We start from the raw sequence: 17329 nt of genomic DNA, 5'->3' as shown, positions 1-17329 counted from the left end.
TTGATGTTATTTGAGTGAGAGAGAGAGAGAAAGAAAACGTTCAAGCTCCGCGCTCTCCCTGTCCCTGTCCCTGTTTCGTATCATGATTGATTCTCATTTTAGAATTCGCATTAAGAAGGTGGATTTTTTTGGATATCTCTGGGAATGAATTTAAAAAAAAAAAGTTTTAATTGCATTTAAATGCAACACGGAATAATTTAAATAATCCAATCAGAATACAATTCAACTTAAAATTTTCATACGGCATATTCCAACTTATAAATAAAATTAATCTATAAAGATTAAGGACATTCATTAAGAAAACATTTGGCAAATTCGTGTGGGGTGGGTATTCCTTCCCACTGTGTGAATCCTTATCCTTTTATGAGCTAAGAAGATCCCCATTTTAATCCAAATGATGGATACTAAGTTAGGAGTTCCCAACTTTAGGAGACAAGAATATCCAACCAATTCCCACTGGTTTACCCATTTGGGTTGACACTGTACCATCTCTTTCAACCCGTGATGTTTCCATTATCCTCTAATTTCCCTCAATGCTTCCTCACTCTTATATAGTAAACCACTTTAATTTCGCACTAATTCTGTAACTTTCTTCTACACTTTACTACTACTCTTAGTCATTCAATTAACAAAATATGAAAGCATTTCAGTTTTCTCTGAAAAAAAAAACCATTATGTCATAAGACACATTCATTCTTCGTCACTTTCGACATGAAGAGAGGAATTAATATACCTCACTGAGCATGACCCTAGGAAGTGCTTAACACAAGAGCCTCTTGAGCTGTTGCTAATGGCATTTGAGTTGAATAAGTTAACAGTAGGTTAAGGAAAAGTCTAGGGGCCAGCAAATTTGTTAAAATCTGGCCAACACTTAACCAGCAAAACAAAAATGAGTAATTCTCCACTATTAGATGAAATCTCACACCATTAAATACATTATTGATGGCTAATTAATGGCTACAACTTACAAAATCTGCTGTCCCCTAGTACTCCTCGTAGGTTAATAATTTATATGACACGTGTCAAGAGCCAAGCATACTTGCCCTTCCATGTTCTCAAATGGATCAAAATCGAATCATGATTGAGCAGAACGGAGGAAAAAGCAGGCAACTCGCACAACACAAACAAAAAGCGGCATAATTTCCTGCTAGACTTGGCAACACCAATTGCATTCTTAAAGCAACTATTATCCATTTCACCTCTCCCATTTTTCAAATCCTCTAGGGTTACATCACTAATTAAAAATAATATGCACACCGGTCTAACCTTTTACAAGGTCCCACAATCCACTACAAAAATCTAAGTCCCACTATTAAAGCGCTTTCATCATGTTCCACTACAACCCCCCACCAATTGACAGAAAAACAAAGAGAACAAGACCTATCAAGTGATCTTTTCTTCTTTTTTTTTTCTTACAATTTCTTTCCCTACACTTTGAAACTTGCCAATACAAGAATGGGTCTGCTGCTATTTTCTAAGACTGACAATTTGCCATCAAACCCTGCATTGACAAGCCACAAATAAAGAGATATTATGGGATCTGACTTTGATTGCAACTTGATGCTTTCCAATTACTTAATTATGGAGCCTTGGAACAGACAAATAACTCATGGGCCACAAAGTATTAGGTGAGTGGTAGATGGGACCAAGAAGTCATGCACCATATATCTAAGGTCTATGGAGGAGGGTTAGCTTCAGGCTTCACTATACTAGAGGTGTCCGGGGGTTGTGATTGGTATATCGCGGATGCAAGTGAGATTGGCATGATGCAGAGTGCCTTGGATTGAAGAAACTGCATGGCTGCTCCAACGTTTTCTTCCATAAGCTTAGCCACCTGTCTTTCTGTGCCATCATTTGACCACTTGTCCCAAGCCGGCCGGTTTCTTCCACCATCACCGCCTTCCTCCTGATAGTCACTTAGTTAAAATGGCTGAAGCGATTGAAAGACAACCAAAAACCAAAATTTTCCAACTCAATAATTAATTACCTCAACTGATGATAATGGGATGTCAGTTACCAGTGGTGCCACTGCACCAGCTCCACCCAATCTACTCATGCTCAAAACCTGAAAGGCAGATTAATTAACAGTCATTTGCATCTTCATTTCACATTGCTACAAATTCAAAATAGCCTCTCTTTTTTTGGACATGTTACATCATGGATTTAATTGCGATGTACTCCAACAAAGACCCTTCAAAGTGATTGGATAATGAAAAAGTAACTACAGGGCATTAAGCATTCTAAAAATGCTATCATATTCATTTGACTGTATCCATTGCAGATATTTCCTAGTCTACAGGAATATAATAACATTGGCCAATGGGTTCTCATCTAAAGTGATAACCACTTTGTGGAGTTTATGGTCGTGAGTTTAATCTCAACTAATTGACCATTGTTGGGACTACGGACAGTGATAAGAAGGCATAGGTCAACAGGTTTGATTGATTGGCTAAAAGCAGTCATTAACAATAATTCAAGACCTAAATTATGAAAGTAAATTAAAAAATAAATGCTAGTGACAGGCACAATAACTTTTACAAAAATAATTACCTTTACTTGAAGCCTTAAGAACTTGACATAATCCACAATTTCATCTAACATTGCAGCTCTATCCGTCTGATCAAGAGAAAAAGCACAATAATATTAAAAATGTTGGAACAATTCAGTGTTATTGTCTTTTTAATGAAACAGAGAGCAGTCATGCAGACAGAGCAAAACTGCCTTCAAAGAAATTATTAAAAGAAATATCCCCTGAAACCAGTAGATTAATTTCAAGCTTCAAGAAGTATAAAAATAAAAAATTTAATACACATCAAGTCAAAATATGTGGGTAAGGTATCCCTCTTTTTATCCTTTTCAAGCATGTTTTTGTTATTTATGCTCAAAGAAACAATTGTATGAAAAGTGGATCAGGAGATTTAATCTATATGTGGAGTTGCGGACAAGCACAATCTTAAACTGATTTGACAACTCAATAGGTCCAGAGGCAGATGCCATATTCTAAATCCAAAGAACACATTTAGTCATTTATATGAAAATAATTTTCTAGGTGCCAATTCGCTACATAAATTACATTATATATATCTGCAAATATCATATCTACTGGAACAATATATTGACAGGGAAAAGACCAGAAGACTAAAACGAATACAGATCCTCCATATTTCTATGAAAATGGCTACTTCCTTCTATTGTATTTTCTATCAAATCTTCCTATTGAAGGACAAAATTGGAGGAAAAGTAAAAGATATTGTTTCTTAGGCCATATTTAGAAAAGCAAACCAACCCCTTGATATAAGTAATAACATCTATTTTAGTATTTATATTGTAAAAAGAAAGATAAGACCCATGATAGGCAATAGTGTTAGTGGAGATCTGATGAGCTAAAGAAGTAGTGAATGAACGATATCTACAATGCGGACAGAATGGCCAAATGCACACCATGAAAAGACCCATTTTTGTTTTAGGAGAAAGACATGAATAGACTTATTCACAAGTTGATAATAAACTAAAGTGTGGCATTATCATTTACAAATTCAAGCCAGAAAGGACAGTGGGGGATGATAATAGATATATCTCTATAAATGTCAACATAATACACCATCTTTTCTCACTTTTTTGGCTAAACAAGACAATATTCCTTTCCTTTTGTACTATTTCACTATTGCTAATGTTAAAGAGGATCACAAACCGCATTAGAGCAGTTACATACCTTGTTGACACTTGGAACCAGTTCTTGCAGAGCCCTGATTCTTTCTGCTATTCTTTCTCTGCGCAACTGTAACCATAAGGTAACATGAAGAAGTGAGCTACAAAATAAACACCCCATCTTTAAATTTTAACACCATAACCAGCAGACAGCATGTATTTGTGCAAATATCCCAAAGCTCACCCGTTCAGCTATGCTGTGTGGGTCTGTAGCCTGTCCTCTTCTAGCCCGCACCCTAGGACGCATTGTTGGAGGATGTGGAGCTGCCGGAATAGTAGTAGGCATTGGTTGGCCATGAAAAACCTGTTAAAAGATTACAGATGATCAGGGGGGCCAAAATAAGGGGGGTGGGGAAACTAAAACAGCAACTCCTCCTCTGCCTCTCAGTGGCAAGACAAACAGTCCTGCCTCAGTACTTTGAGTAGGTCAGGGGGAAAGACCCTTACAACAAGTAAGTATTCACATCCTATAAGAGTTAAGAGTCTCAGATATCCCAGAAAAGTGATCACAGCAGTATGGAGAAGGTGTAAATAAACTTGCACTAAATCGTAATCCTGAAATGTTCAAACCATTCCATCAAAATTTGTAACACCAACTTACACCTATAAGTCAACACCTACAACAATGATTCAATAATAATAGTCAGCACAAGTGCAAAGTTTATCGGTAGCTAGTTGCTCAAATCAAGAAGCACTGAAGCACACACTGCAACAAGTTTTTTTCCCCCTGCTGTCTGACCTCGAATAAAGGGGAAAAGAAAGTGATTCTAATTTGGTTTCCATAACAGCCATGGAATAACCCTGCCTTGCTCTTTATTTTTTCAAAACTACAACATGCTTTCTTTCCCAACTTCATTTTCAAGGAATTTCGAAAGTGATTCTAATTAGTTAAAAAACTGCCACATGCAATTGTATTTTAGTTCCAGTTCGGAACTCAAAACCCTGCCTTGAGAAAAAAAAACAAGAGAGAGAGAGAGAGAGGGACAGGGTGTTTACATTCTTAGCTCTGGCATCAAGGACGTCGTCGCGAAAGCGCTTGCCGCTACCGGAGGCCTCTTCCGGTGGCTTCAAGAAGCCTACTCCTGCTGCTGCTGCTCCATCGGCTCCTTTCCCTTGGTCCAAGCTGAGACCTAGCTGGTACATGGGAGCGTGGAAGCCCCCTCCGCCGGCGAGGGGATGAGGGCCAGCATCGCCGGAGTTGAGCTGAAGCATCATGGGAGCAGCGGCACCCGGCGCGAGGGCGGAAACATCGGGTCCGGCGAGGGAGTGGTCGGCGGAAGCGAAGGTTGGAAGGCCGAGTATTTGTTCAAGGAAGTCGTCGGCGGGAGGGTCGGAAGGGTTGTTGGCCATGAGAGTCGAGTTAAGTGAATGGGAGGCAGAAGAAGAAGAAAGAAGAATCTATTACTATTTACTTACTACTTAGTTACTACTTGAAGCATTGAAGCTAAAGCCGAATCTTTTTTTGTTTCTTCACTTGGGAATGCTCTCTCTCTGCCTTTTATCACCACTTTTTTCTCAAAGGAACTTCATTTTTCGCCATTTGCATCTCCACCCTCCTTTTCTTTTATTAAAACAAAATCACTTTCTTTCTATTCCAATCATGGATCAAATTATAATCTAACATCATTCACGATACAATGTAATAAAATATAAATAACAAAAACACACGGATCAATTTTAGAAAACAAAAAATTGCAATTGCTGAGTTGCCATGTATTACTTGCTGGGCTCAAAATTTTTGTTTGGTCTGCTTTTTTTATGTTTAGGCCCAAAAATTGTGAGTCGACCCGTTTTTTGACATTTCTATTAAGACAAGTGATTACTTACATTAAATTTTCTATTAAACAATTAAATTGAATATATCAAAGTATTCGATCATTTTCATATATAAAAACTTTGTCCTTGTGTGTAATTATTTGATAATTAAGAGATTATTAGATTTGAAAAAATGAAACTAAAATGAGAAAAAAAATGTGAGGATAGGGATGATAGAGTCAAGAAAAAAGGGTATATGAAGTTGTAAACTATTATATAATTGTTTCCTACTTTGATTTCCGCTAAGAAACGCAAGTTCTATAATGTCGTGATAAATTTTCTAATTGCTTCAATGAAGAAATGGAAAGTAGGCATTTTGTGTTTATTTCTTTTTAGGAAAATGATCTTTGTTGCATGCATAATCTTCAATTCTTGATGTAGAAATAGACTCGGCTAGGTTAGGTTTACTCTGCCATGTAATTAATGGACCCGAGTTTAGTCTATAATATTTTTAATCATATTAGATTTATATTAAAATTAATTATTAAAATAAAATATATACTAAAATATAAAATATATATTAAAAATAAATTAAATTATATATATTTATACATAACTATATAATAATTAATTTTAATATATAAATAATATTTTTTATAGAGTTGTTCATACCCTGGCCCAATGATAAGGGCCCAGGTCCTATTAAAAAGCCTAATCCAATAGATTAAGCCTTACTAAACGCCGGCCTTCACATACGAAGTCGGTGTTCATCCCGACCTGCGATGAAGAAGTCGGTTATGAGATTAGCTGGCAGATAAACACTCATTCAAATGAGTAACCGCCCCGAAAATCTCTCTAACCACTTCATAAAGCCATATCTTAACCTCCCTAAGATAATGGGACGGTTATTATCCTAAAGATACGGCACTACTCCAACGGTGGTTATTGGCTCACCACTATAAGTACACTGACACGCCTCAGGTATTCCTAAGTCCAATACTCTATAAGACCTGCTTACCCCTTGCTAACTTAGGTATCGGAGTGTCTTTGCAGGTACCACCCCCCATTCACACGCGAGCACAAGTCGGACGGAGCCTCCCGAGTTGCGAACCTACCTGGAGTCCTCCTCTATTATACACTTGGGCCGCCGAACGCCATCCATTGGACTAATCTCCGGTTACCTACCGTAACATTGGCGCCGTTGCCGGGGACCCGCGAGATCATCCCTCGATGGCAGAAAGATCCCATGAAGAAGGCCATGTCGAAACGGATTCTGAGCAAGAGAATCTAGACATGGGCAATGACAATGAAGACACAGCCCAACATCAAGACAATGATCAACACAGAGAGGGTACCTCCGGAGTAAAGAATCCGAAGGTAAATTCCTCAGATGGGCGTGAATCAGAAAAAGGCGGACCAGCTCACGTAGCTGAACTAATAGGATTGGTTCATAGCCGCCTAGAGCAATTGGAACAAGAGCGGGAGAGGCAAAAGGAAACCGAAAGGTACCTTAAAGAAGAGATGGAACGGCGAAAAGAGTTAGAAAGAAAACTCTTGCAGCTAGAATCCTCTCTCAAGAACTCCCGCGATGAAGGAGAAGATCAACTCCCAGGCGGAGAATATCCTTTCAGCGAGGACATAATGAGGGCAAAAGTTCCAACGAACTTCAAAAGCCCTGATATGGACCTCTATGATGGAACTACGGATCCAAAGCATCATCTTAGCAACTTCAAAAGTCGGATGTATCTAGCTGACGCCTCCGACGCTACGAGATGCAAGGCTTTCCCGACCACTTTATCGAAAGCAGCGATGAAGTGGTTCGATAGCCTTCCCCCAAGATCCATCACTAGTTTTGAAGACCTCTCAAGGAAATTCTTGATGAGGTTCTCAATCCAAAAAGATAAGGTAAAACATGCACCGAGCCTCCTGGGAATAAAACAGGAGGTCGGAGAGTCTTTACGAGCCTATATGGAAAGGTTCAACAAGGCATGTTTAGAGATCCAAGACCTGCCCACAGAGGCAGTAATAATGGGGTTAGTCAACGGACTTAGAGAAGGCCCCTTCTCACAGTCCATATCTAAAAGACACCCCGTTTCTCTAAGTGATGTACAAGAAAGGGCCGAGAAGTACATCAACATGGAAGAGAATGCAAAGCTAAGAGACCTGAGTTCACGACCTGGACCCACTTCCTCCTCTAGGGAGAGAGAAAGGGAAGTCAAAAGAAGGAAGAACTCGGTCTCGAGAGGCCCAGGAAGTATCACTCTTATACTCCTCTAAAGACTTCTATAGTGGACGTATACAGAGAGATTTGCAACACTGAAAGGCTGCCACCCCCAAGACCTATTAAAAATAAAAAGGGGGAAGTCGCAGCGAGTATTGTGAGTACCATAAAATATATGGTCACTCCACCAACGACTGTTACGACCTCAAAAATGTGATAGAAAAGCTGGCTAGAGAGGCCGGCTTGACAGATATCTCATGGAGAGGTCGGACACCCATGGAAAGAGAAAGCGGGATGATATGGACAGGAGAGATCCGCCACCACAGACCCCAGAGAGACATATCCATATGATCTCGGGAGGATTTGCGGGAGGCGGGATCACCAAATCTTCTCGCAAAAGACATCTCAAAAGAGTCTACCAAGTCGAGGAAGAGACACCCGACTTCCCCACCATCTCATTCACGAAAGAAGATGGGCAAGGGATAATCCCCGGGCATGATGATCCCGTGGTGATAACTATGATCCTAGCCAACGCCCATCTCCACAGAACCCTAGTAGACCAAGGAAGCTCGGCGGACATCCTTTTCAAGCCGGCCTTCGACGAGCTAGGGTTAGATGAAAAAGAGTTGAGAGCTTACCCCGACACCCTATACGGGTTAGGGGATACGCCAATAAAGCCACTGGGATTTTTACCCCTTCACACCACCTTTGGAAAAGGGGAAAATCAAGGACTCTGAGCATAGACTTTATAGTCATCGAGGAAGGGTCAGCCTACAATGCCTTAATCGGCAGAACTACCCTTAATCGCCTTGGAGCAGTGGTATCAACTCCTCACCTCTGCATGAAATTCCCAACTCCCGGAGGAATAGCAACGGTGAGGGGAGATCAGAAATTGGCAAGGAAGTGCTATAACGAAAGCCTAAACCTGAGAGGAAAAGGCAAAGAAGTCCACACCATAGAGTTGGGTGGAGCAAGAACCAGAGAAGAACTACGGCCCCAACCGGGAGGAAAAACCGAGGAAATACAAGTCGGTGAAGAGGAAGGAAAAAACACTTACATAGGAGCCAACCTAGGGGAAACCCTAAAACAAAGGTTGGGAGAACTCCTAAGAACTAATTCCGACCTCTTCGCATGGAAGGCTTCCGACATGCCCGGGATTGATCCCGAGCTCATGTCCCACAAGCTCTCGGTTTTCCCAGGGTCCCGACCTGTACAGCAAAGAAGACGCAAGCTCGGCCCAGAACGAGCCTCAATAGTAGAAGAACAAGTACAGGCGCTCCTGGAAGCCGGCTTTATTAGAGAGGTCAAGTACCCAACGTGGCTAGCCAACGTAGTGCTAGTCAAAAAACAAAATGGTAAATGGAGAATGTGCGTCGACTATACCGACTTGAATAAGGCATGTCCCAAGGACCCTTATCCCCTACCGAGTATTGATGCCCTGGTGGACTCCAGCTCAGGGTACCAATACCTATCATTCATGGACGCCTACTCGGGATATAACCAGATCCCGATGCATGAGCCCGACCAAGAGAAAACATCGTTCATCACACCAAAAGCCAACTATTGCTACGTGGTCATGCCATTCGGACTGAAGAATGCAGGAGCCACGTACCAAAGGCTGATGAACAAAGTGTTTTCCCCCCATTTAGGGAGCTTAATGGAGGTATACGTCGATGACATGTTGGTAAAAACCAAGCAAGAAGTCGACCTCTTAACCGACCTCTCACAAGTCTTCAACACTATAAGGGTGCATGGGATGAGACTAAATCCCGCAAAATGCGCCTTTGCAGTAGAAGCAGGGAAATTTCTAGGCTTCATGCTAACACAAAGAGGGATTGAGGCCAATCCCGACAAATGCAGAGCCATCCTAGAAATGAAAAGTCCGACTTGTTTGAGAGAGGTTCAACAGCTTAATGGCCGACTTGCAGCCCTCTCCAGATTTTTGGCAGGATCGGCACTAAAATCCCTTCCATTATTCTCCTTATTAAGGAAGGGATGCCAGTTTGAATGGACTCCGGAATGCGAGGAGGCGTTCCAAGAGTTCAAAAAATTCTTAAGCCAGCCTCCTATCTTAACCCGACCGGTACCGGGAAAAGACCTTGTCCTATACCTATCCGTGGCAAACAGGGCTGTCTCATCAGCCCTGGTCAGAGAAGATGAGGTCGGTCAACACCCGGTCTACTTTACCAGTAAGGTTCTACAAGGCCCTGAGCTAAGGTACCACAAACTAGAGAAGTTTGCTTACTCCTTAGTGATAGCCTCACGAAGGCTACGACCTTACTTTCAGGCTCATACAGTAAGAGTCCGTACAAACCAACCCATGAAGCAAATCCTCCAAAAGACGGATGTTGCAGGGAGAATGGTTCAATGGGCAATAGAGCTTTCCGAGTTCAATCTGAGATATGAAACTCGGACAGCAACCAAAGCCCATTGCCTCGCCGACTTCATTGCGGAATATGCAGGAGAACAAGAGGAAAAACCGGCTACATGTGTAGACGGATCCTCCAACAAAACAGGGAGCGGCGCAGGTATAATATTGGAAGATGGAAAAGGAACCCAGATAGAGGTCTCCTTAAAATTTGAATTTCCGGCTTCAAACAATCAGGCAGAATATGAAGCCTTGATTGCCGGATTAAAGTTAGCAGAAGAAGTTGGCGCTACAAAGGTGATGATCTACAGCGACTCACAAGTGGTGACTTCCCAAATAAGTGGAGAATATCAGGCGAAGGATCCCAATATGAAGAAATACTTGGAAAAAACCTTGGAGCACCTTGGGCACTTTGCGGAAACCGAGGTTAAGCACATAACTCGGGATCTGAATAGCAGAGCTGACGCCCTATCCAAATTAGCAAGTACCAAACCCGGAGGGAACAATAGAAGCCTGATCCAAGAAACCCTCCAAGAGCCCTCGGTGATAAAAATAGAGGATCAACAAGAGGTACTTGAGGTAGTCGGCCTAAACCTCGGATGGATGAATCCCTTAGTCGAATACCTGAAATTCGACATCCTCCCCAAAGAGGAGAAAGAGGCTACAAAGATCCGAAGGGAAGCACAACATTATACTTTGGTGGGAAATGTCCTCTACAGAAGAGGGATATCAACGCCATTGCTGAAGTGCGTACCGACCTCAAGAACCACCGAGGTGCTGGAGGAAGTACATAGTGGGATCTGCGGAAACCATCTCGGAGCAAGGTCGCTGGCCAGGAAGGTAATCCGAGCAGGATTCTATTGGCCGACCTTGCAGAAAGATGCAACAGACTTCGTGAAAAAATGCCAGCCATGCCAGATGCATGCAAATTTCCACGTGGCTCCACCAGAAGAGCTCATCAGTATAACTTCCCCATGGCCTTTCGCAAAATGGGGAATGGATCTGTTAGGTCCTTTTCCCCAAGCACCAGGGCAAGTTAAATACTTGATCGTGGGAATAGATTACTTCACAAAGTGGATAGAAGCAGAACCACTAGCCACTATCACCGCCCAAAGAAGTCGCAGGTTCCTCTACAAAACATTATCACAAGGTATGGAATACCTTATTCCATTACCACAGACAATGGAACCCAATTCACCGACGCCACCTTCAGAAATCTAGTAGCCAGTCTGAAAATCAAGCATCAGTTCACCTCGGTAGAACACCCACAAGCCAATGGGCAAGCCGAGGCAGCTAACAAAGTCATACTGGCAGGATTAAAGAAAAGACTACAGGAAGCAAAGGGAGCTTGGGCTGAAGAGCTCCCTCAAGTATTATGGGCTTATAGGACAACTCCCCAATCCGCCACAGGAGAAACGCCCTTCAGATTAGTCTATGGCGTAGAAGCCATGATTCCAATAGAAATCAGTGAGCAAAGCCCAAGGGTAATTCTCCACGATGAGGTCGGAAATATACAGGGGCACAAAGAGGAGCTCGACTTGCTCCCCGAAGTCCGAGAGGGGGCCCAGATAAGAGAAGCTGCACTAAAGCAAAGAATGACTGCGAGGTACAACAAAAAGTCATTCGAAGAACATTTGCTACAGATGACTTGGTCCTAATCAGAAATGACATCGGAGTCAACAAATCGGGAGAGGGAAAACTCGCCGCGAATTGGAAGGGACCGTACAAAGTCAAAGAAGTCTTAGGAAAAGGTTATTATAAAGTAACCGACCTAAATGGCACTGAGCTACCGAGGTCGTGGCATGCTTGTAATATGAAAAGGTACTACAGTTAGAAGCGAACTCTACTCCCTGATGTACTCTTTTCCCAACTTCACGATTTTTTCCCAAAGAAAAGGGTTTTTTCTGGAGAAGGGTTTTTAACGAGGCATCATAGTAGAGGCTAAGGGAAATAAGCTATCAAGACCCTTAGTAGCAAAAAGGTACCTTCCCAGTTAATAAAGATCTTTTTCGTTTATATCTCTCTTAAATATCCTTCTTTATTTTTATAAGTCTTTCTACGAAACGCGCCGACTTAAGCTCGACAAAACGTGAAAATCCCATGAACCGACCTAACATGGTCGTCAGGATGAAACGACGAGGTACAAGTCGGTGTAAAGAGGTTATATGAGTTGATCGTATTAAACTCGGGAACAATCCGACTCATAAGTCGAAAACAAGAACCCGAGTAGAAAAACTCGGAAATATTCCGAGTAAATGAAAAACGCATCGCAAAAATAACCTAAGTCATAAAAACTCACTAAGGCAAAAGTTGAGTATAAAGGATAACAAAAGAGATATCAAAACCTGGAAAAAGTTCAAAGGTTGCATACAAACCTTCGAACGAAAAGGGCTTGAGAAAACAATACAAGCTAACAAAGGGTTTTTTCAGAAAAGATCAAACATATCCAAAACAGAAAAGCATGTGCACGCACAAGGTAACTTAAACCCTTATCCAAAAAAGGGGGCATTTATTTTTAAAACCCTTATCCAAAAAAGGGTACGGATTGGAATATTTTGTTTACGGCCTTAAAAGGCCAGAGAGAGAAATTGTTCACAAGCACCAACAGATAAATAAAGTTTAAAAAAGGGGGGACCCACAGGCCGGGCCCCCATATAGCCATAAAAATAAAGAAGTCATTTTTTGATCGGAGTAGAGGAATCACCACCACCAGGAGGAGCACCACCAGGACCGGGAGGTGGAGCCAAAGAGGAAGTCGGGGTAAGGATTGAAGAACTCGGAGCATCTTGGGGACGAGGAGGAGACTCAATAATCCTCTGTCCCCGAGTCTTTAGGTCTGACTCGGAAACGACCTCGGGAACAGGAGGATCAACAATGGCGCCATCAATAACTACTTTGTCAGGATGTAGTGGAGAAAGGTCCAAGTCGGGAGCGATAACTCTGACCTGTTCCAAGAAAATTCTCCAAGACTCCTCGGCACCATCGGCGATAGAGTCCTCCAACTCGGCGTATGCGTTCCGAGAATTCAGCAAGTCCTTCCTCACGGCCACAATATCTTGAAATAAGCTGTGGTAGCTGTCTTGCGCCGTTTTCCTCAGATTCGCCTCCAAAGTGCATTGGGCCCGCAGTTTACCCTCCTCCTCCTTCAGGTGATCCCTCTCCTTCTTCAATTTATCCCTCTCCTCCTTCAACTCCTTCTCATGCTTTTCATAAATAAGAATCCTCCCCTCTAACTCCTCAACCCTCGAGGATGCCCCAAAGAGCTGAGGGGAGCCTTCTCAAAAATGTCCAAAAGTTTGCCACAAACACCCGCCGCCCTAAAACTCTCCTCAGCCATGGTGGTAAGGTGGTTTCGAACAGAAACATCATCCATACTGATAAAAGGATAGATGTTCTTTCGGACGAATGCCATAGCATCCGCCTTAACCCCACCATCGAAGGAAGAAGAGCCAGACTCCAAAGTCTTGCGCTTCTTCTTCTCGGGCTCGGAGAGAATTTGGGCTGAAGGGGGTGGTCGGGGCAAACTCGAGGAAGAAATTACAATGGGTTGAGAAGGAGTGCCAGTGTTCTTAGGAGGAGGAGGTGGAGGAGGAGGAGAGGTGATCGCCCCGGACCTAGCCCGGGACTTCGCCTTGGCCTCTCGGACCCTTTGGTAGGCCTCCTGAGCGTTCTTTTTTGCCATATCTACAAAAGAAGCAACCAAGTTACAAGTCGGTATAATATAAGTCGGCGGAAACTACTCGGAAATAAAGAATGCATGCACTACCTAGTTGAGATTGAACGAAAGTCGGTGCTCCCTGAAGAATTTTTCTGGTATCCAAATATGGAGACCTCCCCCACGCCTCTCGGAAAAACACTACAATGGCCGCCTCCACCTCATCCAGGTCATCGGGACCATATTTTTCACAAGGAGAAGGCGGCGACCAATAAAGGGGGAAGCGGGGGGAGGAATGCTCATCCAGAAAAAAGGGATGGTGACCCTCTACGGCTTCAACTTTGAAAAAGAAGTTTTTAAAGTCGTGGAAGGATTCGTCAAAAAGGGTGAAAATCCTCCGACCTTGAATGGCTCGGAAGGATACCCATTGTTGTTTGTTGTTTAGCCCACTAAAGGGCTTAGTCATATGAAAGAGAAAGAAAAAAATCTTCAAGGAGGTCGGAAAATCCAGAGCATGGCTTATAAACTGGTAGATCTTCAAAAAACCCCAAGAATTGGGGTGAAGTTGAGTAGGGGCAACTTTACAGTGGTGCAACACGGATATCTCGAAATCGGAGAAAGGGAGGAAAACACCCAAGCGGGTGATCATACACTCATACATAAAGAAAAAATGAGGGGCCACCTCATCTCCTCTCCCAAAACAGACCCGGTCTTCAAGACCCGGGATTATCAGTTCATATTTGGGCTCGTCCTCCTCTGAAGTGCAGAGCCTGTGATGAGTGCGAAGATGAGTGATGAACTCAGCGTCAACCAACGGTTCCTCCCCAAGGACCGTAACATCTACCCACTGAGAAAGAACGTCTAGGGAAGCCATTTTTTATATAAAGAAAAGTGGCAGAAACCTACAAAAGAAAAAAAAGAAAAAAAAAGAAGAAGAAAAGGAAAAATCAAAAAATACGGCCTCTAAGGAGAAAGATTCGAAACTAGAATCTACAGGTCAACCTATCTACTCGCAAAACAAAACATGCAAACATAAAGCATGACATGAAAAAAGCAAAACTAACCTTTAGCCGAAAATGAAGGTTGGAGAAGAACAGAAGTCTTCGAACGCAAGAATGCAGCACGAACAAGATAAGGAGAAGTTTGAAAGATTGCAGAAACGGAAAATGGAAAGAAAGGGAAAGTATTTATAAATACGCTAAGGGGCATAATGGTAAAAAACGAGGCAGTCATTAATGAGACTGCACCGTTACCAAGGTCCTCAATCCCTAAATGATCCCTCAACGGACACGACGCTTGAATTGACGTAACTGTCAGAAACTAAAGGTCACGAAAATCACGTCGGTTTCCAAAACCCGTGTTCTTTCAAACAAGTCGACTACGCACCCGAGTTGAATACTTGAACCCAAGCCTTAAAAGGATCTTGGGCTCAAGTAGGGGCACTGTTCATACCCTGGCCCAATGATAAGGGCCCAGGTCCTATTAAAAAGCCTAATCCAATAGATTAAGCCTTACTAAACGCCGGCCTTCACATACGAAGTCGGTGTTCATCCCGACCTGCGATGAAGAAGTCGGTTATGAGATTAGCTGGCAGATAAACACTCATTCAAATGAGTAACCGCCCCGAAAATCTCTCTAACCACTTCATAAAGCCATATCTTAACCTCCCTAAGATAATGGGACGGTTATTATCCTAAAGATACGGCACTACTCCAACGGTGGTTATTGGCTCACCACTATAAGTACACTGACACGCCTCAGGTATTCCTAAGTCCAATACTCTATAAGACCTGCTTACCCCTTGCTAACTTAGGCATCGGAGTGTCTTTGCAGGTACCACCCCCCATTCACACGCGAGCACAAGTCGGACGGAGCCTCCCGAGTTGCGAACCTACCTGGAGTCCTCCTCTATTATACACTTGGGCCGCCGAACGCCATCCATTGGACTAATCTCCGGTTACCTACCGTAACAAGAGTTATGCAAAAAAGTGAAAAACAGAGGTAGTATAACTTTTAAAACAAACTATAAGCAACATAATAATAGAGGAACACTTTCAAATGTATGGGTATATTGATATTTTAGTAATTTTTAATTATTGATCTTAATTATAAAAAATATATATAATATATATAATTAAAATTAACAGTTAAAATTTATTGAAACACCAATATATCAATATATTTAAAAAAAATTAATAACATAAATTACCTAACTACTAAGGTGGAAATGGATCGGATTATTTAACAGAACTAATGGCTGGCTTCGATTTTTATTAAATAAGTTAAATTTAGACTTTTTAAAAAGCCTATTAATTAAAAATGACAAATCACAGGTTTTACAAAAAGTTTACAAAATTCGTTGGACTGACTCTTCAAAATATTTATTTTGTAAGAATAAATTATTTTTAATTTAGAGTTTAGATTTTTAACTATTCACTAATATTAAAAAATTAATCAATATTAATTAAGATTGTAATTTTTTTTTGGTAAAAAAGGGGTTTATGAATTGTAAATATGATTATAATATGAGACTAAAGATTAATATATAAATGAATTATGTTTTATAAATTAAAAATTATCAATTTTAGAATACATTTAATGTCAATTTAGATTTTTCTTTTAAGTGTATTGTTTCGATCTTTATTTTACAAAATAAACTTTTCAAATAGAGTCGTTGAGTCGTTGATTTATCCAATTTTAAACAAACTAGATTTGAGCCTAAAAAAATCTATAAAATATAATAAATTTAAATTTAAATTGTTTATTTATAACAAAATATAAGTTGGTCAAAACTAAAATTCGATTCAACTCGATTTTTTTTCCGTACTAACCACACAAAGTTTCAAATCACAAACCTTTCACCAAAATTCAAAAGATAAAAATAAAGAAGCCAACATGATTGACACTTGAATTATGGTGATTATTCTACAAACCTAGGGTTTTTTAGATAAAGAAAAATTACTAGTTGTATACAAATAAAAGCATCTTAAATCCTAAACTTGGTAACCAAAATCATGAAGTTTTTATTTCTAAAAAAAAAAAGATATTTTAAAATAAAAAATTAATAAAATAATAAATAAAAGATTATTTCCTATTAAATTTCATTATTTTAATCTAATTATAATTAAATTCTTATTTTACTATTTTCTTAGCCTCTACTTTCTGCTGTTCTGATTTTCTTAAAAGATTTTATAAAATATTTTTTTATAATTATATTAAATATATATTAAAATTAATTATTAAAATAAAATATATATTAAAAATAAATTATATATTTATATATAAATATATAGTTGTTGATTTTGATACGTAAATAATATTTTTGATTTTTCATGACCAAAATCGGCATGCACTTAATTTCTTTTCTTACATTGTGTATAACTTAAATTTCTTACCAGATTTTTTGACAACTGGCACAAAGAATCTATATAAAACTTGATTTGTTTTTTTATTATTAGTTATTACCTACTTGCAAGAAGTAATAAAATATAACTATCACAGATAAAACGCAAATTATTAGTTATAATTTTTCATTTTACACTCATTTTTCTTAGATACCAAAATTACCCTTAAACTCAAACGCCTAAACCCTATTGAAGCTTAAAATTAAATGGAGATTTTA

The 17329-nt window shown here is 40.5% G+C and overlaps 1 protein-coding gene across 1 annotated transcript; it reads right to left on the bottom strand.

The window, feature by feature from the left end:
• Nucleotides 1-1383: 1383 nt before the first annotated feature.
• On the bottom strand, nucleotides 1384-5281 carry LOC130936343 (transcription factor UNE12-like). The gene is made up of 6 exons (XM_057866399.1): nucleotides 4705-5281; nucleotides 3893-4012; nucleotides 3713-3778; nucleotides 2551-2616; nucleotides 1988-2065; nucleotides 1384-1906 (listed from the first exon to the last, which is right to left on the bottom strand). The coding sequence occupies exons 1-6, from the start codon at nucleotides 5056-5058 to the stop codon at nucleotides 1676-1678; spliced, it is 915 nt and encodes a 304-aa protein (XP_057722382.1). The 5' UTR covers nucleotides 5059-5281; the 3' UTR covers nucleotides 1384-1675.
• Between the last annotated feature and the right edge of the window lie 12048 nt (nucleotides 5282-17329).

The sequence above is a fragment of the Arachis stenosperma genome, chromosome 6, assembly GCF_014773155.1.
Source record: "Arachis stenosperma cultivar V10309 chromosome 6, arast.V10309.gnm1.PFL2, whole genome shotgun sequence".
NCBI lineage: Eukaryota > Viridiplantae > Streptophyta > Magnoliopsida > Fabales > Fabaceae > Arachis > Arachis stenosperma.
This window is presented reverse-complemented; position numbering and strand designations above follow the sequence as displayed.